At 49.2% G+C, this 24,971-nt stretch overlaps 8 protein-coding genes and 1 non-coding gene across 9 annotated transcripts; 5 read left to right on the top strand and 4 right to left on the bottom strand.

The window, feature by feature from the left end:
* Positions 1–404: 404 nt before the first annotated feature.
* F5B22DRAFT_167486 (PALB protein) lies at positions 405–3,740 on the top strand. The gene is made up of 2 exons (XM_047969304.1): positions 405–1,047; positions 1,097–3,740. Exons 1-2 carry the CDS (start codon positions 683–685, stop codon positions 3,261–3,263), a joined length of 2,532 nt encoding a protein of 843 aa, XP_047835970.1. The 5' UTR covers positions 405–682; the 3' UTR covers positions 3,264–3,740.
* A 1,003-nt stretch (positions 3,741–4,743) lies between these two features.
* On the bottom strand, positions 4,744–6,398 carry F5B22DRAFT_633054 (uncharacterized protein; the record flags this gene model as incomplete). Its single annotated transcript, XM_047976785.1, has 3 exons — positions 4,744–4,858; positions 4,912–5,620; positions 5,720–6,398. The coding sequence occupies 3 exons, from the start codon at positions 6,396–6,398 to the stop codon at positions 4,744–4,746; spliced, it is 1,503 nt and encodes a 500-aa protein (XP_047835969.1).
* Positions 6,399–14,809: 8,411 nt separating this feature from the next.
* F5B22DRAFT_641747 (GroES-like protein) lies at positions 14,810–16,352 on the top strand (the record flags this gene model as incomplete). Its single annotated transcript, XM_047978028.1, has 7 exons — positions 14,810–14,873; positions 15,033–15,087; positions 15,174–15,320; positions 15,389–15,950; positions 16,016–16,044; positions 16,105–16,197; positions 16,256–16,352. The coding sequence occupies 7 exons, from the start codon at positions 14,810–14,812 to the stop codon at positions 16,350–16,352; spliced, it is 1,047 nt and encodes a 348-aa protein (XP_047835968.1).
* Positions 16,287–17,110, bottom strand: F5B22DRAFT_167502 (tRNA-splicing endonuclease subunit Sen15). The gene has a single exon (XM_047969305.1). It carries the CDS (start codon positions 16,839–16,841, stop codon positions 16,407–16,409), a length of 435 nt encoding a protein of 144 aa, XP_047835967.1. The 5' UTR covers positions 16,842–17,110; the 3' UTR covers positions 16,287–16,406.
* A 344-nt stretch (positions 17,111–17,454) lies between these two features.
* Positions 17,455–17,553, top strand: F5B22DRAFT_t13. Its single transcript has one exon. It is a non-coding gene; the product is annotated as a tRNA-Leu (tRNA).
* A 1,066-nt stretch (positions 17,554–18,619) lies between these two features.
* On the top strand, positions 18,620–20,348 carry F5B22DRAFT_167469 (uncharacterized protein). The gene has a single exon (XM_047969303.1). The coding sequence runs from the start codon at positions 18,918–18,920 to the stop codon at positions 20,037–20,039; it is 1,122 nt and encodes a 373-aa protein (XP_047835966.1). The 5' UTR covers positions 18,620–18,917; the 3' UTR covers positions 20,040–20,348.
* Positions 20,349–20,952: 604 nt separating this feature from the next.
* F5B22DRAFT_167462 (uncharacterized protein) lies at positions 20,953–22,908 on the top strand. Its single transcript, XM_047969302.1, has 3 exons — positions 20,953–21,209; positions 21,345–22,234; positions 22,303–22,908. Exons 1-3 carry the CDS (start codon positions 21,126–21,128, stop codon positions 22,568–22,570), a joined length of 1,242 nt encoding a protein of 413 aa, XP_047835965.1. The 5' UTR covers positions 20,953–21,125; the 3' UTR covers positions 22,571–22,908.
* On the bottom strand, positions 22,876–23,601 carry F5B22DRAFT_167441 (uncharacterized protein). Its single transcript, XM_047969301.1, has 3 exons — positions 23,277–23,601; positions 23,190–23,217; positions 22,876–23,119 (listed from the first exon to the last, which is right to left on the bottom strand). Exons 1-3 carry the CDS (start codon positions 23,412–23,414, stop codon positions 22,986–22,988), a joined length of 300 nt encoding a protein of 99 aa, XP_047835964.1. The 5' UTR covers positions 23,415–23,601; the 3' UTR covers positions 22,876–22,985.
* F5B22DRAFT_167440 (yippee) lies at positions 23,602–24,652 on the bottom strand. Its single transcript, XM_047969300.1, has 2 exons — positions 24,261–24,652; positions 23,602–24,022 (listed from the first exon to the last, which is right to left on the bottom strand). The coding sequence occupies exons 1-2, from the start codon at positions 24,357–24,359 to the stop codon at positions 23,789–23,791; spliced, it is 333 nt and encodes a 110-aa protein (XP_047835963.1). The 5' UTR covers positions 24,360–24,652; the 3' UTR covers positions 23,602–23,788.
* Between the last annotated feature and the right edge of the window lie 319 nt (positions 24,653–24,971).

The raw sequence follows: 24,971 nt of genomic DNA, 5'->3' as shown, positions 1-24,971 counted from the left end.
CGTAGGGTCATAGATAGCCGAGTAACTACCTACCTAACCCATGAGTTAGTTACAAGTTACCCCCGACTAGTACTATCAAGGCATCCGCTAATCTATAAACTGCAAGCCACATACACACTTATTTAGTAGTATCGTCGAGGCAAGTGGACTAGTAGCTAATAGTATCTACCTAAATATCTGCCTTGCGTCAATATCATGGTGGTACTTAGATACTGCAGCTCCCTGGGTTCTTCTATCCCCAACTAGATGTTTTATGTTTGTTGCTCTTGCCTTCCCTTTATACTTTTATATATCAAGTTGCAGTCGGGGGGCTTCTTCGTGTGCTCCGTGGTTATCCAACCTACCGGTAGGTCATAACAGTATCACGCACCATCGCTTCAACTTGATAGTCTAACGATACTGCTGCCGTGGCCACTGTCCCGCTCACCTTGGGGGACAGGTTGTCTCTTCAGATGAGTCGGCACAACGATCTGCTACTGTTTGTTTCAGTAGTACTCCGAGGTTTCAGCATTAATAGCTAGCACTGGCCCTCCTTTCTCAGACCGGCCGATCCTTATGATCCGCGTGTGCATCGAAGTGATTGACTGATCTCAGTACGCGCGTCATCGTCATGGAGGCGGAAGCTCAGGTAACTGAAATCGCTCGAATAATTCACTAGGTCCCTTGTGCCATCTAATTGTGTATGGAACTTCAGGAGCATGAAAGGCTGGCCTCGTCCTCCTCCGGTAAGGAAGCTCTTGACCATGCAATAGCGGCAGCGGAGCTCTACATGAAAGCCGCCCAGCAATCAAACAGTCCGCTTGACAAGAAGCGCTTAAATAGGAAGTGCGAGGAGATGGTTCTAAAGGCCGAGAGTCTTAAAAAGCCCAGTCGCACGGCTGACAGCGTCAGCAGTGTGAAAACGAGGCTCAAAGTACCTCGACAAGTCCGCCAGATACCAGCAAGTGAAGAAATCATCCTATACCGCAACTCTCGCCTCCATGGTCATACTTTTCCTCCGTGGGATGCTGATCCAGATCCAACATATTTCCATGGAGACGTTTATAGGTAGCGTACACTTGCCATTTCTCTCCGAGGTTTACTGACTGATTTGAAGTGACCCGGCCCCATTTACTTTGTCGCCCAGACAGAAAGCCATCTTAGCAGGATGGAAGCGGCCGGCCGAGCTCTTCAAGCAGACGCCCGGACTTGGCACGGGCTCAGATGACACTGTCGCACAAGTGACAGATGATTATGATCTCGTACAAGATATAACGACAGATTGCTCAGTAGTAGCCAGTTTGTGTGCCAGCATGAAACACCTTCAGCCGGGCCCTACTTCTATGCTCCCTGCGCTCATGTTCCCGGTTAATTCAACTGATGGGCGTCCAGGGATCTCTGCCAATGGTCGATATGTTTTTCGAATGTTCTTCAATGGCTGCTTTCGGAAAGTAGTCATTGACGATCGTCTCCCTGCTTCTTGCAACGAGCGTACTCTCTATGTCGTCGATCGCCAAAACCCCAACGTACTATGGCCCGCACTGATCGAGAAGGCGTACCTGAAAATCCGCGGGGGTTATGATTTTCCAGGTAGTAACTCTGGTACCGATCTTAGCATTTTAATGGGATGGATACCTCAACAGCTGTTCCTGCAAAGTGATGAGGTGGACTGGAATGCTACCTGGCGTCGAATTAAGAAAGCCTACGACTTTGGTGACGTTATTATCACTCTTGGCACAGGACGTCTGTCGCCTGACGAAGAGGAAACTATAGGCTTGGCTGGTGAGCATGATTATGCAGTTCTAAACATGTCGGAAACTCCTGAAAACAGGAAGCTTTTGGTCAAAAACCCCTGGTGTGATGGACTTGTCTGGAAGGGGGTAGGGTCAGCCTCGTCGAAGGCACAAGACGCAACCGATTCCCACGCCACCAAGCTCAACCCCGGGTCTTTCTGGATCAGCTTTGACGATGTGACCCAAAACTTTGAGTCGCTTTATTTAAACTGGAATCCTAGCCTATTCACCAGTCGCCAGGATCACCACTTCAACTGGCAGGTCCCCGAAGCTAACATGGTTGGCTCGTTTGCGCACAACCCCCAATTCTCACTGACAGCCGAGGGCGATGGACAGACTTGGATATTGCTAAGCCGCCACTTTCAGGATGAAGAGCTAGAAATTTCTCGAAAACCAAATGCCACTATGGCAGCTGTGTCTAATATGCTCGGCTTCATGAGCATATACATTTTTGAGAACAACGGCCGCAGAGTGCAACTAAGTGACAAGTCAATTTATCGAGGTCCTTTCGTGGATTCGCCCCAGACTCTAGCACCCTTCGAGGCTCAAAAAGGTGTCAAATACACGGTTGTTGTCGCAGCTCAGGATTTGCCTCTACCAAAATATTCCTTCACCCTATCCTTCTTCTCACGTACGGCTTTAGACATCGCTCCCGCTCAACACGACCTCAAGCACTACGTTGAGTTACACAGCAGATGGACGCACCGCACCAGCGGCGGCAATTCCGCCTCACCCCTTTATCTGACAAACCCGCAATTTAGCATCACCCTGCCGGTTGCCGGGCCCCTTTCGATCCTCATTTCGACCGCGAAGGAGGATATTCCGGTGCATATAGATCTCGTTTGGGCCAACGGTCGGCGTGTTACGTCTGTGACGGTCCGTGATCTTGTTACCACCTCGGGCGACTACCGCCGTGGCTGTGCTCTTGCATCAATCTCTTCCGTTGATGCAGGTACGTACACCATCGTATGCTCGACCTTTGAGCCCAGCCAGATAGCTGAATTTACGCTGCGTGTCGGATCCGATGTGCCGTGTACCATCATCCCTGTGCCTGCTGATGCTGCGGGCCGGTTGCGCACTCAGCTTGCCCCCCTCGCATTCTACAACGGCGAGTCTAAGATGCGAGCTTCTATCACCGTCGCCCGGCTCACACGCGTCAGCATTGTTGTGACAAGGAGAAGTAGCTCAGGCGTGGTTGGTTCCACCGGTGTGGGCACGTCACGTTCGCACCCAACTATACGGGCGACCCTTGAAAGCGGCCGCGGGCCTAACAAAGATGTTCTCGTTTCGACAGGTCAGGGCGATTTTCAAGAGGTCGGACTCGGACTCCGCACCGCTGAGTGCGATATTGACCCCCTAGTGGCCCAGTCACGGGGTCTGTGGCTAGTCATCGAGCAAGTCGGCAGTACATCTCTAGACGAAGGAGGAATGCGAGTCGAGATATTCAGTGATAGACAGGTGCTCGTGGGGTCCTGGGAATCCATAAATTAGTGAAGTGGCAGGGAACGAGAACCCCCCATTATGTATATTCCACAATATATGGATATCTGATAATCTAGTGTGGACCAATCTAAGCGTTCTCGCTTTTGGATCTCTGGACGAGATTTTTTGAGTACTTAAGAGGAAGAAAGAAGCTATTTGCTCAAGAAGAAATAGAGAGGAAAAAACACAGTGGGAAGAAATACCATGCTATTGCACACGCTTGTCTACTATATCTATTCGATAATAGATATCGTGCTCTTGCTGATCTCAATGGTTATCTATGGACAAATAGCTACAGCACAACGCTGCGAGGGAAATGAGAATGAAGTGAATAAGAGAGAATGATGCAAACAACATGTGCAACCTGAGTATACAGCTACACTTAAGGTCACCTAAGGTTGAGTCTGTTTAGGTCTTGACATGCTAAATGAGTTGGAACTGACAGGCACTCATACACCAATACCACTAGCTAGGAGATGTCAGGTACTTGACAATTTATCCTGGTCGGTAAGTCCAAGTAAATGGACATTTAGCTATTCCATTACCTTGGCGGCTCAAACTCTTGACTACACCACTGTCCAATCTTAGGTACATATACATACATCATTGTAGTTGGTCGTTTAGATGCTTATTTCCGGCGTCTCGGCATCTTCCACTTTACATTTGTTTGAAATGTGTTCAAGTATGATAGACAAGTGTTCTCTGCCGGGCATCACAAATGTCGAGGGAAGTGGTTGTCGGTCTAGTCCACTACAGAGTAGAGATCGACTATAAATTTCCAATAATCGGACAATTACGCAGTATCTGAGAATCAACAGTATGTATATGTATCTACCTGGTATGGTATGATATTCAGATAATTGTATTGTACGGTTAGGCTTTAGAGCGATTCGTTTTCAAGTAGGTGACAGAAATCAGCAAAGGGGGTATATTGTACGCAAAAGAAAATCATCCTCCTCTTCCCCACGGGTAGTAATGACGTCGTGTGTGCTTTCGCTATAAATTAGCACGACACGTCCTCATTTCTCATATCTCGTCTTTCGTCTCTCGTTAAGCAGATGTGTGGGCTGCTCTGCGTCTTGTTCTCTCATCTTGAGTTGCTCCGTGACTACTAACTTTCATGAGTAATCATTAGAGCTATGCCAGCGATCTCACTCTTGACAGCGAAGGCCGCCCCTATTGCTTATAGATCAGGAACAGGGAAGGCAGAGCGCCGATAGAATCGCAGGCGCAAAAAGACACGCTCTCTGACTATGTGATATAACCGCTCAGCGTCCTAACATATGCGCCGTTCGATATGCAACGCAACCCTTAATGCCAACACCGTATACATCTTACAAGCATATATAAAAAACCACTCGCTACTAAGTGATATCTTCCGTTCCCATATGTACAACACTGGAAGCTAGGCCTTAGCGATCCTCGGCTGTACCGAAGTTGATACATCCAATCCTCCCACTTCCCGCAACAAGGTGGGAAGCCGATAGGGTCAAGGCCCACCACGACGTCTTCGGCCTCGATTAGGGCCGTCAGGGCGTTGTGCAAGCACTTCACGCAAGGCTGGGTCATCCTTATCCTTGTCGACGTGATGAACGCGAACATGTCTTGATTGTTGTTAGAATATAGGAAAAACACTCGTACTCGAGGAAAGAAATACCTTTGTAGATTATCCGGCCTGGGATATTTGTGTTCTCGATCTGGGCAGAACGGACACACGTAACCAGGCGAATCGTGTACGAGACCATGTCGAATCATTTCATTTTTGCGCTTGAATCCTTTGCCGCCTTCGCTCCGGGGACACCCCTTTACTGGACAATAATGCGGCCGAGCTGAGGAGTGTACGTTGGCATGTGAATTCAAAAGGTATTGTGTTTGAAAAGGTTGTGCATTACAGCCTTGAAAATTACATATGAACTGCCCGACTTGGGGATTGGTCATGCTGTCAATGCTCATTCTATCTGCAATTCGGTCTGTGGGGGGTGTTAGAATCTGGCTAATCGAGGAGCGGTCCAATTTGGAACTGCTATAATCCGGCCCTGGTGGAGAGTGGTGGCTGTTACCGGCGGTGCTCGAATATGGGTAGGGACTCAAAGCAGGTAGTGTGTTAGCTGGAGATGGGATGCTGTTTCGGAATCCTTCGTTTGGCGAAATGGGCGGAGAGGCATGGTTCCCTGAGATGGCTCCCAACCGAGATGGTCCCGTTGGAGGGGAGTGAGGAAAATGCGGACTAGAACGCAGAGCGAGATCTTTCGGCGGGCTGTGAAGTTGTTCGAAGAACTGCGATCGAATCGACGGCAGTGTTTCATGGTTTGATGAATCCGACCTAGGAGAAGCCATTTGAAGAGGGGCTAGTTCACCATGACTTCCTGAAGGCAGGCTCGTCGGTGACCTTACGTTATTTGGATGCATTAGGACCTGGCTGGGTGTATGTTGTCGCGGAGAGTATGCCTCCGGTGAACCCTGACCAAGAGGATATGGAGGTATCGGCGGCGCGAGTACTGGCCGTTTTGCACTCGATATGGACATGCCTTCCGCCCTGATAATTGCCGAACCTTCGATTAAGCTAAGTCTTCGAGAGACCTGAGTTTCATGATTTGGATTCTGTAACTCATCTAGATCAGTGGTCTTTGAAACTGCTTGAGCAGCTGCAAGCGCATCTGTTGCTAAAGACCTCAAATCAACAGATGCTGGTGCCGATGGGGGTTCTAATGCTAACGGTTCGACTACATTTTTTGTGAAACGCGAGGTTGGTGCTGGCGACATGTCGTTGCTTCGAATGCCATCCTCGAATTCCGAATCATCGCCTATCGACCCTTCCGATTCACTTCCAGTGTCAAATTGGTCGAGTGGGCGTTTCCCTGCCTCCTGAGAAATCTCAGGGCGCCTTCCACCATCGAGGTGCAGTATTAGCACAGCATCGCCCTGAGTAGGTTGAATCTTATGCCGACGATTAGAAGACTTCCCGCCAAGACTGGGTGAGTGACTGACTAGAGGAAGAGGAACCGCCGGCGGAGAAGGCGAAGGCTTGAGTTTGAAAACGCAAGGCTTCATCAAGGGACTGTTTCGTGGAAATACCTCATCCGGGTCATATATGTCGCTAGCTGAAGGGTCGTGAGCAGGTGTCGGACCAGTAGATGAAGTCATGCTTTCGGTGACTGGCATGAACAAGCCGTTACTCACGCATTGGTCGACTCAGCACATTGTCAGGGCAGAGGATGTTTCTCGCGTAGCCAGATATCAAGCCAGCTACAGGAAGCACGAAGGGCCAGTTCGACCAGTTTCCAGTTACTGCTGTACGACCGTCACTGACACGATAGTCCTTCCTTTCCTTTTCCGTCTCCCTTATTCGCGAGTCTGAAGTTATTGCAAGAGGCCAACTACTTTCACCGAGAACCCAGACGGTAGTTAAAAGAGCAAGACGATAAGCAAGCACACTTTAAAGGACCATGCGCGGTGACAGGGCCGCGAAATCGAGATCTTGCAAGGTGTGGGCGTAGCAAAGAGCCGCGTTGCCTCCGTTATATGGGGAAGCCCACCCAGAAAAAAGAAAGCCAGACAATCCAGAAGATCCGGGGAGGAAGGATGACAGTCCACGAAGATATTTATTTACAGTAAGGGAGGTGCCGTGTCCAGGGATTTGGGTGCTTGGAAATTAAACGTAAAGGATGGTGCCGAAACCGAATAAACGGAATTGCAAACTGTCCCGGAGAGGGGATGGAAGGAATCAGCTGCAGTGGCAGTGATGGAAGGCGGGAGGAAACACCAGCAGACACACGAACAGACAGACAGATAAGTGGCAGTAAGTACCTGGAGAAGGGAGATACGAACGGAGACTAGGAACGTGGGGATAGATCAGGGGACCGTGATGAGATAGGTAGGTACGGGGCCAGGTAATAGAGTAGTAGTGTAGTGTAGAGGTAGCAGCTAGGTATTTGTCGAAACCTATCAGGCAAGGCCAGCAGGCAGAGAGGCAGGAAATCGGCTGCAACGTCCAGGCTGTCTGTCAATAGAGACCCATCTCCCCGTCGCTGGATCACGAGCTGGGTCCTTACTATGTAGTAGAATAATAATAATGGGCCGAGGGTATCACAATAGTGTAGCAGTCGGCGACGAGAGCGAGCGGGTGAGCGAGCAAGCGTTATGCTTTGAGTTCTGGGCGAGAGCACCGCTACCCCGATTCTGCTCGTCCAGCTGCTACCCCGTACCTGGCAAGCCCAAGCCCAAGCCCACGCCCCGGTGGAATACGTATACGTACACTACTGTAACAAAGGCAATGAGATGCTGGAGCCGCTGCAGACCAGCCGCCGCAAGGAGCAAGGTTTAGCGGGCGATAATCAATCAGAGCGGGGGAAGAGACGTGGTTTCGCGGAGGCTCTTCTCGCGTGTGCGCTATTTTGGTGGGACTGGCGGCCGGACGTCGCAACGAGACGCCCTTGAGCGACTGGGCAGGTGGAGAGGCCGACAGGGGTCTTGGGTGGAGGAATGGAGAGGCCAAGAAGGAAACGAGATGCTGGGGCACCGAGCTGGCACAGGCCACGGGCTGGATCAGACAGATTTGTGCGATGCAGACCTGTGCAATCAATCAATTAATGAATCGATCAAGCAGGCAAGCAATCAAGTAAGAGGCAAGCAAGCAGGCGAGCAGGCGAGCGAGCAAGTAACCCAGAGGTACTGGTACTCGATACAACACAGCGCAGCGCAGCGCAGCGCAACGCAACGCAACGCAACGCAACGCAGGCAGGTCTGTAGGTAGGTTATGTAGGTAAGAATGTCCCTTGGTTCAATTTGGTCTGTGATAGCATGCGGTGTACAGCAGTACTATGCAGTTGGTACAGGTTGCAGGCATGTACCTGTACGGAGGATGTACTTTATGTATGGTCGCAAGGTTGTCTGGATGCTTGATGCTGGGTAGTGGACGATGGGATGCAGTGGAATGAATGCGTGTGCAAAGGTAGGTCAGAGTAGGTAGGTACCTAGTCGTGTACCGAATGCACCTGGCTGTGCAGGGGTTCCTGTTCGACGCTGCTTGGTACCTCCCAGGTACCAATCACCCATATGCGGGAAGACACTGTAGTTTAGTCTACGCTAGTGGTCAACTGACCTATCGAGCCGCCAGATCGACGGATGGACAACTGGGCTCAGTGGTGTCACTGATGTTTCTGGTGTTACGGTGTGTTAGGTGCCCTCAGAAATGAGGTTCCCAAACAGGATGGAAGGTAATGTTACAAGACCCTCTGTTTTGCCGTGCCGTTTTGTTTCGCTTCGCCAAACCCAGGACCTGGGGCGTACAAATAATTATAGACTTCTCACGACCCGGACCCACGGCGCATTGTCCGCAGTAGAGATTACGTACGGCGTAGTGTAGGACTCTGGTGATGGACGGAGCAGCAGATAGGGCCCCCGGCCAGACGAGGTCTACCTGGTCGCTCGGAACGCTCAAAGAGGCGTTTGCCTGCCTTCGTGTTTCGTCGCCGAATAGTGGAATGACGATGAGCGATTATCCGCTCCGAGGGAGCGGGTTCATTAGTCAACGGGGAAGCAATGCCGAGTGCCCAGTTTGTTCAAAGCAAAGTCAGCAAGCGACGTGCGGCTGCAACCGAACCCTGTGACAGGCTGCGGATGTATGTAACCAGAAGGGAACCAGCATTACACATGCGTCACTTAATGATCCTGAGTGTGGCTACCCAGGCATACGCCGCAGATAAATGACTAGGTGGTGCATCCGTTTTCAGGGCTTCTTAGCACTTGTGAGGCAGAGTGTCTGCTGTTCTTGTTAAGATCCAGGCACGACTAAAACGACATTGTGAAGTAATTCAAGACTTACGTTGGAGTAGGTGAGATAAAAATATGCAAAAGACGGTGAAACTAGCTGGTAAGTGAGCCAGCTTTTAGGTATCCAAGCGGGTAGGTGAGAAGCTCCTACGAGATATGACCGGCGAGATGAGGCAAGATGCTGTGCAGACTAGTTGACCAACCCCTCTTTCGAAGCTCCAAGAGAACAGCACCAACGACAAACCAAAGCACCTCGCTAAAGCAAGCAAGAGCAGGTAAGAGGTATGCCGTCGACGACGGTAGCCAGATATGGTTACGCGTTGCTAGTAATCGACTGACTATCTGCCCAATGATTAAAGCAGTCCCACTGACCTAAATCAGCCCTGCCATGTGGCAGCGATATGAAGCGGGAGCTCTCTGGAACGCCTTGACGGGAGACAGTCGAGATTGGTATGAGATTCGATATGTGGGTAACAAGACCCTCTGAGCTTGATGGATGGGCCGACCAGAAGTTACGCTTATGCAGCTTGGTATGTAGATCGGCTCTCAATATCAAGAAGTAGCCGACGAGGAACGTTTTCAAAAAGCAAGTCGTGGAAGAAAGAGTCTGGATGAAGTCCGTACCACCACCGGGCCACTTTAGTTAGGGCAATAGCCCTCCCAGGGAGAGATATAAAGAAGGATGTAGGTGTAGAGGATAATTCTAGCGTTTGCTTTATAGATTATGAGGTATTGGCAAAGATAGCTACGCAACAGCCACGGATACGTTGGGTGAAATGGGCCGGTTGACAAAGCTCATGGAGTGATTTTACGATGGATAGTATTACATTCGAAGAAGCAATGGCATGGACCGTTTACAAAGCAGTCAGGGAAGGCAGCGACATCTCTGACAAGGCAAAGAAGAAAAGGCCAGATGCGAGGACTGTGTGATCCGCGCCGGGTGGCTGTTACGTCGTCTTATGCCGCAGATTCCTCAGCTGAGCCGACAGCTCTTCTACAGCCAGTCATCTTGCCTCGTTCACTGATTCAGTTGGCCACTTGTGCAAGATTGGGAGCTTGTTCTCTAGTTAGGTGGGAATCTTGAAGGGGGCGATGGCATTAGACATGGTAATAGCTAGCACCAGCAAGAACCCTTGGCGATAGAGTAGCGGCGTGGTGCTCGTCAGCGCCTTGCAAGTAAAAGGCTGTGTGAGACTCCCGGGGAGTTCATCGTGTCCAAATGAATCGTGAAGTTAGTACATATGGACCACATGGGTAGAAGTGTGCAAAAGTCCTCGCATCTCTCTCGCTCTCTCTCTCTCTCCCCCTCCCAGTCTCTTCATCCCTTATGCGCTATTACTAGGAAATCGAAGTTTCGCCGCCTATTAGTCGTTCCCCTTTCCATTCGGACACGGGTGATTCTCCTCCTCGGTCAGGGGGGTTGGGCGGGCGTGCCGAGGTGGTGATGAAGCCGCGATTTGCCTGGTCCAGCTGGCGTTGAGGTCGAATATGCAGTGCCTACCGACCGACCTTGACCTGTACATGCCGTTGCGTAGGCTTGAGCAAGACATTCGGCTGGGACAGCGCTATTGGATGCGAAGTGACACTGCAGCTGTTGGAAATGTACACGGGTAGTACTGTATCGTAGCGCCTGGAAGAAAGATAGGACAAAGATACCGATCAGCTACCAATATCAATTGCCTGGGTACTTTGATGATGGACCATCTCCGAAACCTGGCCGTCATCTCTGCGGTTGATGTGGGATAGCACGTCTGACCTGCATAGGACGTGCAGGTACTCGTCGGGTACCTCTCCAATACAGCCGCATCTAGCAAACCAGCCACGGCATCCGCGAACCGCGCCCACACGATGTCGCTTTTTGACCTAGCATCGGACACTTACACCACTTCACCACCACTTCACCCTACGGCACTGCTGAGAGGAGTTCTCGTAGTCTATCGATGCTTTACCCAGACAGTTAGGTAGATATAATATGTTCTCTTCTCGTCAATACGCCAAGCTATCTGTGTACAGCTGGATTTCCCCATACTTCGCTCAAGATTACTTAGCTGGATGCGGCATACCATAGCATCCAGCTTGGGATAGGTAATAAGAGAATCAATGCCCGCCTCTACGATTCAGTACCACGCTACACCAGCATAGTGGAGAAACGGAGGCCTCTAAGCTGCAATAATGCGGCCAAATGGGGATGGAGCAAGAAAGGACTCTCCCATAAGACGGCTCTTTTACACTCTACACATGCTGTTTTGTCAGCAGACCTTGCTTGGAGGTGCGCTTCCATTTTGACCTTACTAGATGAGTAAGGGCCCAAACGACTGTCTACATGGATTACCGACGGCCACCAATCCTCAAGCTAGTGTATCCTATCTACTTAGAACATCATATTCCACCCGGGTCATCAAATCATGGGCATCGTTTACGGTGCTACACTTCTACTTCAGGACGCAGGCCACGCATGTGTAATGTGTATATTGGATTATGATGATACCAACCCTTGAGTGGTATGGGGTAGGAGACCTGAACGTGATATCAGCGTATAATGGCCATCCCTAATAAAACAAACTGCACAAGACTACAATCATAATAGGCGCCTAATAGCGGAAGATAGAAGGATCGGGGGGTGAGGTGAGGGATATGCAGTGCTGTTGCGCGTGCCTGTCAGCACTGGTACCAATTACTGTCGTGGCTCGAGGTTGAGATGGCTGGTGAAGTCCAAATGGGAAATACCAAGGACGGAAGATGCGGCGACGGCAGTACCTCAGAGGTATCTGCAGCGAGGTCGAGCGGATCTCCAGCGCCAATCACGCCAGTTTCGATGGAGAGAGAAAGGTGGACCAGCGAAACAAGACCCCATCGATGATTGGGCTCTCAATGCAATCAACTGCTGTTTGCTCCGCCTCACTGAGAGTCGCTGAGCATCGCATCATGGGGCAGGGTTGGCACGTACCATGCTCCGTTGCATCTTCAGCGAAAAAGGGCTTGGAAGTGCATGCGCAGGGACCAGTGTGAGGCCCGGGCCTCAAGAAGAAAGGCCTGGGTACCAGACGCCCATATTCTGCCCATATGCTTACCTGCAGCAACTGCAACTTCAACTGCATGTCGAAGCTCTTCAGCCGCCTCCAATAATTGAACGTCATAGGGCCTACGTAGTAGGTAGCATCCTCCTCAACCCAACTCGGTCCTCCTCCTCCCCCTGCCAAACCTGCCTCCCTCCCCTCTGCCCCCCCAAAAGCCTGCCCAATCTGACAGGCGATAATCTCGCTCACGCTCATGCTCATGCTCAATGTCACCCAATCCTCCACCCATCCGTCCACCACTCGTCATCCAACCGTCCGCTGCAGCTAGACTGAGGTAAATACGTAGGTAAGTACTACCTGCTACTAGGTACTGACTGCTAATTGTAGCAGGAAAAGGTACCTACCCAGGGGAGCGTAGATAGATATCAGCTCATCTCTACCTACCTACCATATATACACTACCTATTGTATATCTTATGCATGGTAAAGACCTCCCTATATCCGGCCTATGCATCATCGTCATCAAGCGCCAGTCCCCCGCGGTAGCTACCCGGTCTGATCTCTTTCCCCCTTCACGTTAGTATCTAGCACCACCTGCCAGTCAACTGAACCAGGAGAGTCACAATACTATCCATGCAGTCCGCCTCCTCGAGCATTCTGTTTCTTCTAAGCGGCATTCGCATCGTCTAATAGCCCGTGTCCGAGTAACTTGCAGGGAACTCGGAGGCATCAACGTGATAGGATCTGGGAAACATTATTCTGTCTGGATTGTTCCGAGCATCCGTGGTAGGTATGTCGCTGGGGCGGCTGAGGTACATCACGGTACTGTATGTAGGTACCTAGCTTCAATACCCCAATAGCCCTTGTCCCGATCGACCGAGTCAGATCATAGTGTACATCATAACGGCTTTGCAAGCAGCTATTTTGTTTCCATGCCCCGAGAAAGACAGGCCTCAAGTGTGAGGCGAAACGAAGACGAGCAAGACGCTGAATTAGTCTCATCGCAACCCGCTAGCAGCATGCGCTCATAGTCTCATTTCAGCCGCTCCCGCTTGATGAGGCACGTACCTAGTCGGCTGGGGGCCGCTTGAGCCGCACCTTGTTAGCACTTGACAGCTTCCCAAGCCAAGAGGCCGGTAGTGTACTTTTTGCCTGTACCAAGGATCCGCCAACTGGACAGACAGCCAATCATACGCCGCAGGATCATGGGCTGGTGCTACTGGGAAGATGAGCTTTTACCCTAGCTCGCTTAGGTAGACTTACTATGTACAGTGCTTAGGGATGGATGCATATATGTAGGCTTCTCTGTTGTTCACACTCGATCATGAGAGGAGAAAAGAGGAGAGGGTCGGAAAAGGCACCGAGGTAAATGTATGTAAGTGAGCATACATTGAGTAGCCCCAAACCCCTGCTCGATCGCTTTGGCACACCCGTACTTATAGCAGATCATCTCCCACCTCTCAAGACAAACCCCGGATCTTCAAGACTCCGCTCTTGGTTATGGGGTGATACGTGGATACGAGCAGGCCTGACTGGTATGAGGTAGAGCGCACACAAGCAAATCGTCAGAGCCAAGATGTGCACACTACGTACGTAGATGCTGGAGTCGACGACGCCTCTCGCTTCCGAGTCAATGGGGTTGCATACTTAGTAGGTAGGTAATGGTTGCTTTCTCACCGCACCTTGCATATAATGGTTCTATCTACACCGTCTTTTCCTCTGTGGGGCTCATACACTTCGCGCATGTAGCTGTAAACTTACAAGCAATCCTTGAGTTGCTCACACTTCAAGTTGTAAAAGACGCTTTATGACAGACCCGAGAAGGTAGGCGGCTTCTCATACTTCTAACAGACTAACAGGATGGAGATAGATCGGCCTCTGGTTGTGCTGTGCCGTACTGTACTGTACTGGAAGTGGTGCGCTACTCCACGCTTCCTAGACATGCTGAAGCCGCATTGAGAAACAATGCTCGGATAACGAGTCCCGCTCTTCCCCTCTCTCTTGCCTTACTCGAATTCTGGTAGGGTTGGCGGTTTCTAACAGCCCGCCTACTGGGCATGAACGGGACATCCCGGTATTTAACTGAGGATGATGGACGATTAAATAAAAGACATGCTACCAAAGGAGCAACAACCGTCTCATTCTTCAGCTCGTTTGCTGCTCGCGTAGTCTGGGACGACGACGACAAGTTTTTGCCCCCACCGAGATTGAGTCCGGGCCTCCCCGCATCTCAACTAAATTCTTGTGTGCGGAATGAACACCTACTTTTGTTCTCTAGTGTTGTATTGTCGCAACGCTATTCATGTACTTACTGACTAAGGCTCCGTTAGCTGCACCGGTTGGCGGAGTAAGAATACTCCTGCAGTAAATCATTGAATGAGAAAGGGGAAAAAAGAAAAGAAAAAAAAAGTGTAAAAGTGCCGACATCGCTAGAAAGTGACCCATCCAGAGCTCACCTGATCTCCAATTACCGTACGTATCCGTGTAGAACATATATGCATGTCAGGTCACAGCTACAACGCTCTGCATTCTGAGGCGATATCTGCTAGGCTAAATAGCCAATAAAGCAAGACACCAAAAATTAAAAACCACAAGAGGCATTTCTGATAATATCGACGCATTCGACTAAGTAAGAGTCTGACGCTATAGTCGGGTTACACCCTGCTATAATACTAGATAGAAGAAGCGACTTCGACAAATTTGGGTTGAGAACAGGAATACTGAACTGCAAGTTCTGCCTACGAGCCAATGGATTTGCCAGATACGATGAATGCCGTCGTCTTTGACGGGCCATACAAGGTCTCACTGCAGCAAAGGCCAATGCCCAAGAGTAAGCGAGCCTATTCCCGCCTGCCTTGCTCAATATCCTCTCGCGTCCCCTGTCTTTTTGACTTGTCACCTAGTCCCGTGTGCCCTACCCTGCAAAAAGGGGGGGGGAAGGAGAAAAAAAAAAGACGTCATGACTAAGCCCTTGCTGATGTAAATGTAGTTCAGGACGATGGTGACATTGTTGTCAAAGTCCTTGCTGCCGGACTATGTGGATCGTACGTCTCCAATTCTTTGTATCCTTCGATCTCCATTAGGCTGACGATGCCGTTATGGAGATATCGATTAACAGTTAGTTGTGTAGAGACCTACATATGTTCAGGGGCCTTGAGCCTGCAGGAACTGGCATCGTTATGGGCCACGAGTTTACCGGCACTGTCATTGCAATTGGGAAAAATGTACAGACAGTCAAAGTCGGTGATAAAGTTGTTGCACCATTCACAGTGTCCTGGTATGATATTGTCGGCTCAACTCGCACGCGTGCGACGCGAGGTTGGGGCATTGGGCTAATGTGTGCAGTATGAAATGCTTTTATTGCAAGAATGGGTACTCGTCACGCTGCGTTGAAAATTTGCTTTTTGGCTCATCACGTCTAGACGGAGCACAAGCAGGCTATATCCGAGTTCCGTTTGCCGACGGGACCGTAGTCAAGGCTCCGCCTGAAATTCACGACAAGGCTCTGATTCTAATGGCCGATATCTTTCCTACAGGCTTCTTCGGGGCTCGTAATGCGTTTAAAGGCATTGGGATGCAAGATCCTACTGAAGCAACCGCCGTTGTAATTGGTTGTGGCCCAGTCGGATTATGCGCGCTGGTTTCAGCACTTGAATATAAGCCGAAGCACTTGTTCGCCATTGACAGCGTAGACAGCCGGCTCAGAATCGCTCAAACTTTAGGGGCTGAGCCTCTAAATTTCAGAACTGACCCCGAAGGTATGATCAAGCGGATCAAGGAGGTAACTGAAGGTCGCGGTGCCGATATCGTAATTGAGGTAGTAGGCTTAAAAGCAGCCCTGAGAACTGCCTATGACGTGATAAGACCGTTTGGATTCATCAGCAGCATTGGGGTTCATAATTCAGATGTAAATGACCCAAAACCACTGACAACCAACCCTTCCTCAGGGCATTTGCTGATTCATATGTATAGATGCCATTTACCGCTACTGACGGCTACGAGTATGTCCCACTCGTATCGAGCCACGTATAGACCATTGGCCAGCACTAATCATAGACTAGCAAAAATGTCCGTGTTCAGATGGGCAGATGCCCAGTTCGATCGGTCTTTGACGATGCTCTGAAAGTACTTGCTAAGAAGCAACACGTGTTCAGGTAAACACCCTTTAACAATTACGTGTCCATAGGAAGCTAGCTGCTAACATGTCGAAAGTTTCATGTTCGAGCATATCATGCCACTCTCCGATGCGGTTTTGGGATATGAGATGTTTGATAAGATGCAGGTACAGAAGGTGATATTTGAGCCTTAAAGTGGCATTCTGCTTCCGAAACAATTCATGAGAAGAAGGCATCCCAACAAGAGCTCAGTTTTGACGTGGCTTGACGAGTCCATCATGTAGTAGATAGTAGACAATAGTAGAATCGCCGTGTATGGTAGCTAAGACGATTCTCTTTGGGCGATCGGGGTGGGCAGAGAACTGCGCGGGTAGTGAATCAAAGACAGCCGCAAACTTCTTGAGCGTCCACTTTTCGCTGATGTGAGTTGGCAGAACCCATTCTACTTCAGGAGTGTCGAGAATCCTCCCATCTGGAATTGCGCTGGACTTCAACATAGCAATCTGATCATCTGGATGCACGTAGAGCCTACGTGGTGGCAGACCAGAGACCATCGGTCGAATGAAAGATTTCGAATCGGTTGGCGAATGAGTCAAGATCTGGAGCCCAGTCCAGTCGTGCTGATATTTGAGATTATCAAGGACTGTATCGGCTAAATGCCGTTCATGGTCTCTTTCTGCCATGGTAGGTTTGGCTGCTTCTTCGCTTCTTCGCACTGGGCTCTTACATATAAATTGATGTTTATCATATGAAATTGATGTAAATATGCTCCGTGGTGAAGAAAGACAAGCCCAAAGACAATTCTGCCTATGTTGGGTAGGCGGTGTGGGTCGGCAAACCACAAAGTTACGGCTACTCTTACCTTAATACATGCTTATGAGCAGAGAGCCAGAAAGTGGATAATATGTCAATTAAACAACAAAACTATAGAGAAAATTTAGAGCATCTGTCGTTTGAAAGATCTCAATTTTGCTGTAGAACACCGTGGTCCATAGTGTTCCCACGCCATGGAGGATGGTAACTTCGAGCCCCACCAAATGTCTAAAGTGCTTCAATACAGCGTGACCAGCCCATTAATCACATGGCCAGATGACCAAGTTAGTTATAGTGTAAGATCATGTAGATCTAGAAGATATGTCTCAATCCAGTTTGCAATGCAATTCAAAGAAGTTCCATTGTATGAAGCTCAGGTTATGTTATCTTGACCGTTTATATGGAAGGCGCAATTTAGGTAAAAAATCTAAGCTGGTCGCTTCAACAAATACCTGCCCCAAGATGGACTTTCAGGTTTACAATGGCAAGATGGCCGAGTTGGTTATGGCGTGAGGTTAAGGAGCACCTTAGCACGATTTCCTTATGGAGCAATCCGCGTGGGTTCAAGTCCCACTCTTGTCAAGCAATCAGGTACTCTTGAGGCTTTATTTTTATTCTTTAAATTTCATCTTTTAAAGATATACCTCTTTTTTCAAAAGGTTTAACTTTATATATATTATGGTTGTATGAGCTTAAGAAACTCCAGATTTAACTGGGTTTAGACCATGTAGAGAACACAATGCTTAACAATTAAGTGCAGCTGAACTCTGCCTCATTGACGTGGGAGGGCTTGAACAGAAAACTCAAGCAAATGATATTCAGGTATAGCTCAGTGTAGGACTGGTACGCAAAAAGGATCAATTGCTTCTGCCTAACCTAGGTACCTGTCTAGATGTCAGTGGACTGCTTTCAATTCAACACAGCCCACGAAAGCCACACAGAAGTACGTCATGCGGGCAATGTTCGGATAATAAAACACCGCAGCCATGGTACGGTAGTGTAAGTATGTAAGTAATGTGAGTAGATACACTACATACTTATAGGTAGGCTCGGTAGGCAACCATTTGGGTAAGGTGAGGTATTGCGTTTTCTGCCCAGTTACCTGGACCGAGGGTGTACAATCCAGCCGGATACCGTAAGTACACGCAAATCCGGTACGCTCCCGAAGTTTTCCCTTGATTTCCCCTTAGTTTAAGGTGAATAAGCGTGACACTTGGCTATGTTTAGATAATTGGTTGATCGCACTAGACCCGACCAGCCCATTCTCCGGCGCGGGAGGACGAAGCGAGATGTGCCTCCCGTATATGTCGGCTTGGACGCGTTTATGGACGGCAATGACTGGCTGATGCTGGGGACAGTTCCCACATCGAGACATGGCTGATAACAACGTTGAGGAGAGATTGAATCTATTGCCATCCAGCCCTTACCCAGCCCCTGCCAGGCTCTGGTCTAGTCATGGCCTAATGTCACAAGCTACGGCCGAAAAGTGCATTGCGAAGGCCCCGTACAGACCCCGTACTATCCGTCTTTCGCAAATACATAGTACACGTATTGATCTCGGCGCCAGGCAGCACGAATGACCTGCACGGATAAGGTGTTGATTATGTATGTATACGTAGGTAGTAGTGTAATGTAGCGTCCCAGCAGAGATCTATATACCTAAGCCTGCCAGTCACCTAATCTGTACAATTGAGCGAAGGAATTTTTGAGAGCACGTCAACACCTGCATGGCCAGCATGGCTTTTTCGACTTAGTATACCATCTGCAATTCAAGTTCTCCGTCTTACTATTCCTCTCGTTTACTTACCGCCATTCTTCACCTATTATAGCCCCTCTTTAACATTTGTAGATCTCAGGTCTATCTGTACATACATTGACCTTCAGCGCGACAACCAGACCTACGACTTTCCAGCCGGCTGTTGCAGCCAACTGCAGGCCTATCCTGCATGATGGATCCGACCACCGGTGACGGCTCCAACGCGCTCGCTAAAAAGATACCACATGAGACCATCGAGCGAACGGCATCTTCCTCGTCGTCCATCCATCAGCACGAGGCCGTGCTCAGCCAAAGAACACCAGGCTCGCCCGACGTGCCCAATGAGCCGACAACCGCCGTGCTTGGAACCGGCGAATATGCCAATGGGTATCACTTCCCCCCAAAGTACCCAATCAAGGAGCAAATTCAGTGGGGCCTAAATGCGTACTGGGACTTCTACAACACGGGCTTCGGCCTTTTCTTTACTGTCTACGCACTTAACGTCATCGGCTGGGGTTTCATGATAGTGCTTTTGCTTGCTGGAGCAGCGCCTGAAATGTGCTGGGTGGACGGAAAATACAACTGCGATGACATTAATTCTCCGCGTCGGATATGGATCGAGATTGATTCCCAGGTCTTGACGGCGCTTTTCAGTGCGACGGGGTTTGGAATGGCCCCTTGGCGAATCCGAGATCTCTATCTCCTACTCCGATACCGTATAAATAAAGACCAGAAGGCCTTGCGGAGACTTGTCGGAGTCCATCGGGCCTGGATGCGTCTTGAAGGCTCCGAGAAGTTGCCACCAACGCTCGGCCCCAAGAATATCGAAGAAACCACAACGTCTTACGACGAGAACACTGTTCCATATCCTATCGAGACCATTCCCGATGCTCCCCCGACTGGTATTCGTGCGCAACCCTCAAAGCTCTGGAAAATGGATATTATCACTTGGCTCAACATCTGGTACATTGTGTTCCAGGCTGCTTTATCTGGGGTCATGTGGTTTCTTAGCCGCTACAATAGACCGCCATGGACGACGGGGGTTCTGTTTGCGCTGACCTTTATCACATCATCCACTGCAGGTATCATAGAAGTAATGCAGGTGCTTAACGTGAGAGCAATAGAAGGTGTGCCGTTGACCAAGAGAGATATACAGAGGCTTGCCCGCGATAAAGAGCTTGGGATCCCACACTACAACAATATCAGAGACAGGGACCCCCAAGAGGAGGAGCGGAAAAGAGCCAAGAAGATGGCGAGAAAGAAGAAGGGCTTCTTTCACGGCAGTGAAAAGCCGGCGTTGGAGAGCGTTTGATTAAGTAACCACCTCTAGGCTACTAATGCATGCATGCTGATCTTTTTTTTTTTTTGAGGCAACTGGATAGAGTACTGCTAAGGTTAGAGTAAAGCGAGGCGCTGGTGGGGGATAAGTTGACCTAGTGACTCTTTTATCTGTACATACAGTACTAGTAAATAACAATGATTCAAGTTTTACATAATACTACTATGTAGTTGGGATTAACGACTTGAAGTCCTACAAAGAAGTAGGCTGGAGCCATCAGGTAATATCTAGACTCTGAAGCGTATAGGCAGAGACATCTCTTGTACCTAACTTACTCGTAATACTAGGTTTCTTATATGCTTAAACCTTATTGCATTATGCCTCACTGTCATCTGATTCTGTACTCTTATTTTAATCGTTGAACTGACTCGAAGAATTCACAGATAGTGTACCCATTAGATACGGTAGGTATTGATATTGATGGATACGTCGTGTGTCCCACTTGTCAACTGTACCTCTCCAGGCAGCTTGGTAATGGTGCATATCCGCACTTTTTACATTATGGATGCTGTTTGAATTACCTACCCTCTCACAATACTTCGGATTCATATAAAGCACATGATGTCTACTACTATCCAGCGCGGTAACAAGAGAGGCACCCATCGCAAGGTATCTATCTATCTACCTAGGTATCTATACCTATCTCTGGTGGGTCTAGTGTTAGCGGACTCAGTGCCAGCCTAAGTACCTGCGACACGCCAGAATGGAGCTGACAGGTCGGCTGACATGCTACTAGCGTATCAAGTAGTCTTTTGATATGGTCATTATCGCCAGCCTGCATTACGTACCTACTGTCATCTACATGTGAGACAGGGACCAGGTAAGTGATAGCCTCGAGGTCGCGACCGCCCGCCTCAGTTCCACCAACATCATTCAGTATATTCCAATCCGATCGACGTCTTTTCGGACGTTTCTTAACCGAATACTTTCACATTCCCTTCGTTCTCCTTATTTGTTACGATTCAGGCTTATCTGGACTGGAGTCGTATACGCCCACTACGCTTGAAGCCGCTCAGCCGCAGTCTCGTTGTTCGGCCACTCGTCGAGCGACTCTTCAAGATGGCGTCGAAAACAGTCATCCCGTTCCTAGTCGGGATGATGCTTCTCACAGGGGTCGCAAACACGCTCCTGACCAAGCTTCAGGTGCGTTGTCCTACCCTCCTCAACCTATCTTTGTCTTATCAGCCCCTCTGAGTCTTGTGCGAAGACGGGTTGGTGAGAGGGAGGAGTTGTAGACTAGACACGGATGTTGACCCCGGACTTCTTCTGTCCTGATAGGATAACCAATGTGTTCGAAATTGCGATGACCCCGACCCCAAGAAACGCCTCCACTTTGAGCAGCCAGTGCTGCAGACAGCGCAGATGTTTGTGGGCGAAGCTGGCTGCTGGCTCGTCGTCGGCTTGATGGCCGCCTACACTCGCATCAAGAACCGCAAGAACCCTAGCAACAATGGCTACCAGCCCGTCGAGTCCAACGATGACGATCAGAATGCTGACGCAGCGAGCATCAACTCGGAATCCACGCTTCTACCGCCTAAGAGGACTGGCGACGTCCTCAACGGCTTCGGTATCTTGTTGCTCAGTCTCCCCGCCATCTGTGATATCCTCGGAACAACCTTGATGAACGCGGGTCTGCTTATGGTCGCAGCCTCTATTTACCAGATGACCCGGGGCGCCCTTGTCTTGTTCGTTGGTCTTTTCAGTCTCATATTCCTACGCCGAAAGTTGCACCTCTTCCAATGGCTGTCACTCTTCGGTGTTGTACTGGGTGTTGCCCTCGTAGGTCTCGCCGGTGCTATCCAACCGGACTCAAAGGAGAAGGCAACTTCACTCTCCACTCTGGTGGTCGAGGATCCTGCAGCTGCTGAAGCTGTACGTGTCGTCTTTGGTGTGTTGTTGATTGCTGGTGCACAAATCTTCACAGCCACCCAATTCGTGCTTGAGGAATCTCTGTTAGAACGGTCTAAGATTGAGCCTATTGAAGTTGTCGGCTGGGAAGGATTATTTGGACTTTCTGTCACACTAATTGGCATGCTTGTGTTGCACTTCGCTGTTGGTCGAACCGACGCTGGTCGTCTCGGGCCGTTCGATGCAGTTGAGGGTTACCGACAAATGGTAGAGAACAAGGTAGTCTTGATCTCAAGTTTCCTTATAATGATCAGTATCGGGTAAGTTCTCTTGCGACGTGCCCATGAATTAAAGAATATAGTTCCCATCGACTAATCTGGATGCGTAGTGGCTTCAACTTCTTTGGACTCTCTGTTACCCGTACAGTTAGTGCCACTTCACGCTCCACAATTGACACCTGCCGGACGTTATTCATATGGATTGTGTCACTCGGTCTTGGTTGGGAGACATTCAAGTGGTTGCAAGTTGTCGGGTTTGCGCTTCTCGTTTACTTCACCTTCCTCTTCAACGGCATCGTGCAACCGCCCTTTGAGTTCCTACGTCCTAGCAGCGAGCCTGAGGAGTTACTTCCGGAGCAGCCTGTTGAGCATAATTAAAAGGACCATGGCTTCGAGAATAGAGATGCGTTCACAGTTCTTCTTTTTCCCGACACAAGCAATGTCTTGTCGAGGGTTTGCTTTGTTAGTCGATTCTTCGTTTCGGAAGGGGAGGGCTGCACTTAACCTCCACGTTATCGGCTTCGGCTTCGGCTTCGGCGGGTCACCGATGAACTTGCGGAAACGCGGTTCTTAGTTACCATAGTAAGTGGCATAAACTCGGCAACCTCTGGGTCTATCTACGCTGCACTTGGGCTTTCCTCGCCGCAAGGGCGATTCTACTTTTTGCATTAGGTCGGCGTTCGTGAGAATTTCTGATGCTTAGGGGTTTTTCTATGTTAGCAGCAGCCAGTTAGCACTTGCTATTGGCATACTCGTTCTTTTTAGTTACTCTGCCTTTGCCAATAATTTTAGATTAGCGAGTGTACCAATATGATCTTGCATTCGTCTTCTGAAGACACCTGTCTGCTGTGTCTTTTCGGATTGGTTTGATGGCATGCCGGATCCATGCTCCCAGATGTCTTGATGCGCTCGTTACAGGACTGTCAGCTAGAGCTGAGCTTAGCAGGGAGTAACTAATCCTCGTTTTGGATATAATTCACGTAAGATAGACATATACCTATCCAGTATCGTTTATTTGTAAAGATCTGTCCATTCGTAAATCTACGAAATTCGTCTATATCGCAATTGCCATAGATAGACGCACCCTAGAAATTTTATGAAGGGAACGTCCGTCTAATGTTTGCTTGATATCCAATAGTATCCAAAGGAAGGACCGAGCGAGGAATGAAAATAACGAAGTAGAAAACAAACTAATATTTCTACCATGGAAATGTTTTCTCATCGTTCTGTAGACGATGGGGATAGTGCGCCATGTACAAATCTCCGATGACTCCTAAGAAATGACACCGACCAATGTAACCAAATAGAAACGCCGTAATAACCAACCAGTCGCCCCACAAAAACACAAATTCGGGCTGGGCATGATCATTAGACCCAATCATGAATGCTCTTTAGAGTAGATGCTTCGAGGGACGAGGAGCAGCATGATAGTCTCTCTACTCAGAGAGGGGTTCTGCCTTCGACGTTATCAACCAACACGATACGCAAGTGCGGGGCAGGTTACAGCAACATGTCGTCAGTCTGTCGACTACTTCATCCGGATAACCAGCTATATATGCCATAGTGTGATACTGAAATCAACGTTGTTGTTTTGCATTACGATACAACGCAAAGTAGCTCGAACTCGAGTATGAATTTCCCTTCCTTGTACTTTTCGTTGTTTTCGAAGGCTTTGTCATACTTCCAGCCAACAGTCTCCTTGCATTGGCGACAAGTGATATCACGGACTATATGGCGCCCCGTAGTCATGCTACGCTCAGAGGGCTCGCCGGCTTCGATATTGACGACCGTATTGAACAGATAAGCTTTACCATGCTGGCCACGGAAGTTCTGTATCACGTCGGGTCAGTCCGAAGCTTGGCCGAATGAGACCTATCATGGGCAGTAATAAGTACGCCACAAGGCATGGAGAGGGAAGAGAAGGGACGTAAGGAGTTGAGTCGGTTGAAGCACTCTTCAATGCTGTGGGCCTGACCTAATCCATCACATTGGGCCCGTTGTTGCAACAGTGCGATGATCATACGCAAGAAGCTAGACTGTAACAAGACGATCGGTACTCCCAACTTACCCTGCTTATAATCTCCTCATGATTTGCTAAATGAGTCTTGCAATTTTTGCATCCGTAGATCTTGTTGCTACTCAAATACGTATTGTAGAGAAGACCCATTGTGCGTACAGACAAAGAATGAGTCCTAGGTGTAATTTAGCAGGAGCCGGTTCGTATAGAGATACCGCCAAAGCCAAGTGATGTCGGCCGAGAGCTTGTTCACGATGGACTCTAGCCTCCGTCCGCTAAGCGCGGGAGACGACTGTGGACTGTGCCCGGTCGTTCGTCCGTCCGTGCTCGCAATGATCGGTGGTTGGGTCGAACTATCGTCGGCTTTCTTTTTCCTAACTATTTCTGGCGAATGATCTGATATTTGTTTTGTTACTATGAAGGCTTGGTTGGACTTTAAAGTCTAGGCACTATTGGTCTCGAGATGCCCTATTCAAGGTATTTATGGTTCTCCGATCGGGATAGCCGCAGGCGGAAACGTGTTCGTTTTTGACATAAGCTCAAGTACCCAAGGAGAGTCGGGAATTAACAGAATGCAAGATGAAAAAGCAGAGCTACTTGATAGAGACAAACAAGAGCCGGTCTATGTAACTTCGAACGACAGCGGAAATACTAGCTTGAAGAAATAGGCCTGGTGATGGTGGTGAAGGAGTAGAATTGAGAGGAGGAGCATGGGATAGACGTCAGTGAAGTTCATGTCAGCTGCAGCATGGGACCGAAATT

This window comes from Xylaria bambusicola (genome assembly GCF_022495145.1).
Source record: "Xylaria bambusicola strain CBS 139988 unplaced genomic scaffold F5B22scaffold_2, whole genome shotgun sequence".
Taxonomy (NCBI): domain Eukaryota; kingdom Fungi; phylum Ascomycota; class Sordariomycetes; order Xylariales; family Xylariaceae; genus Xylaria; species Xylaria bambusicola.
This window is presented reverse-complemented; position numbering and strand designations above follow the sequence as displayed.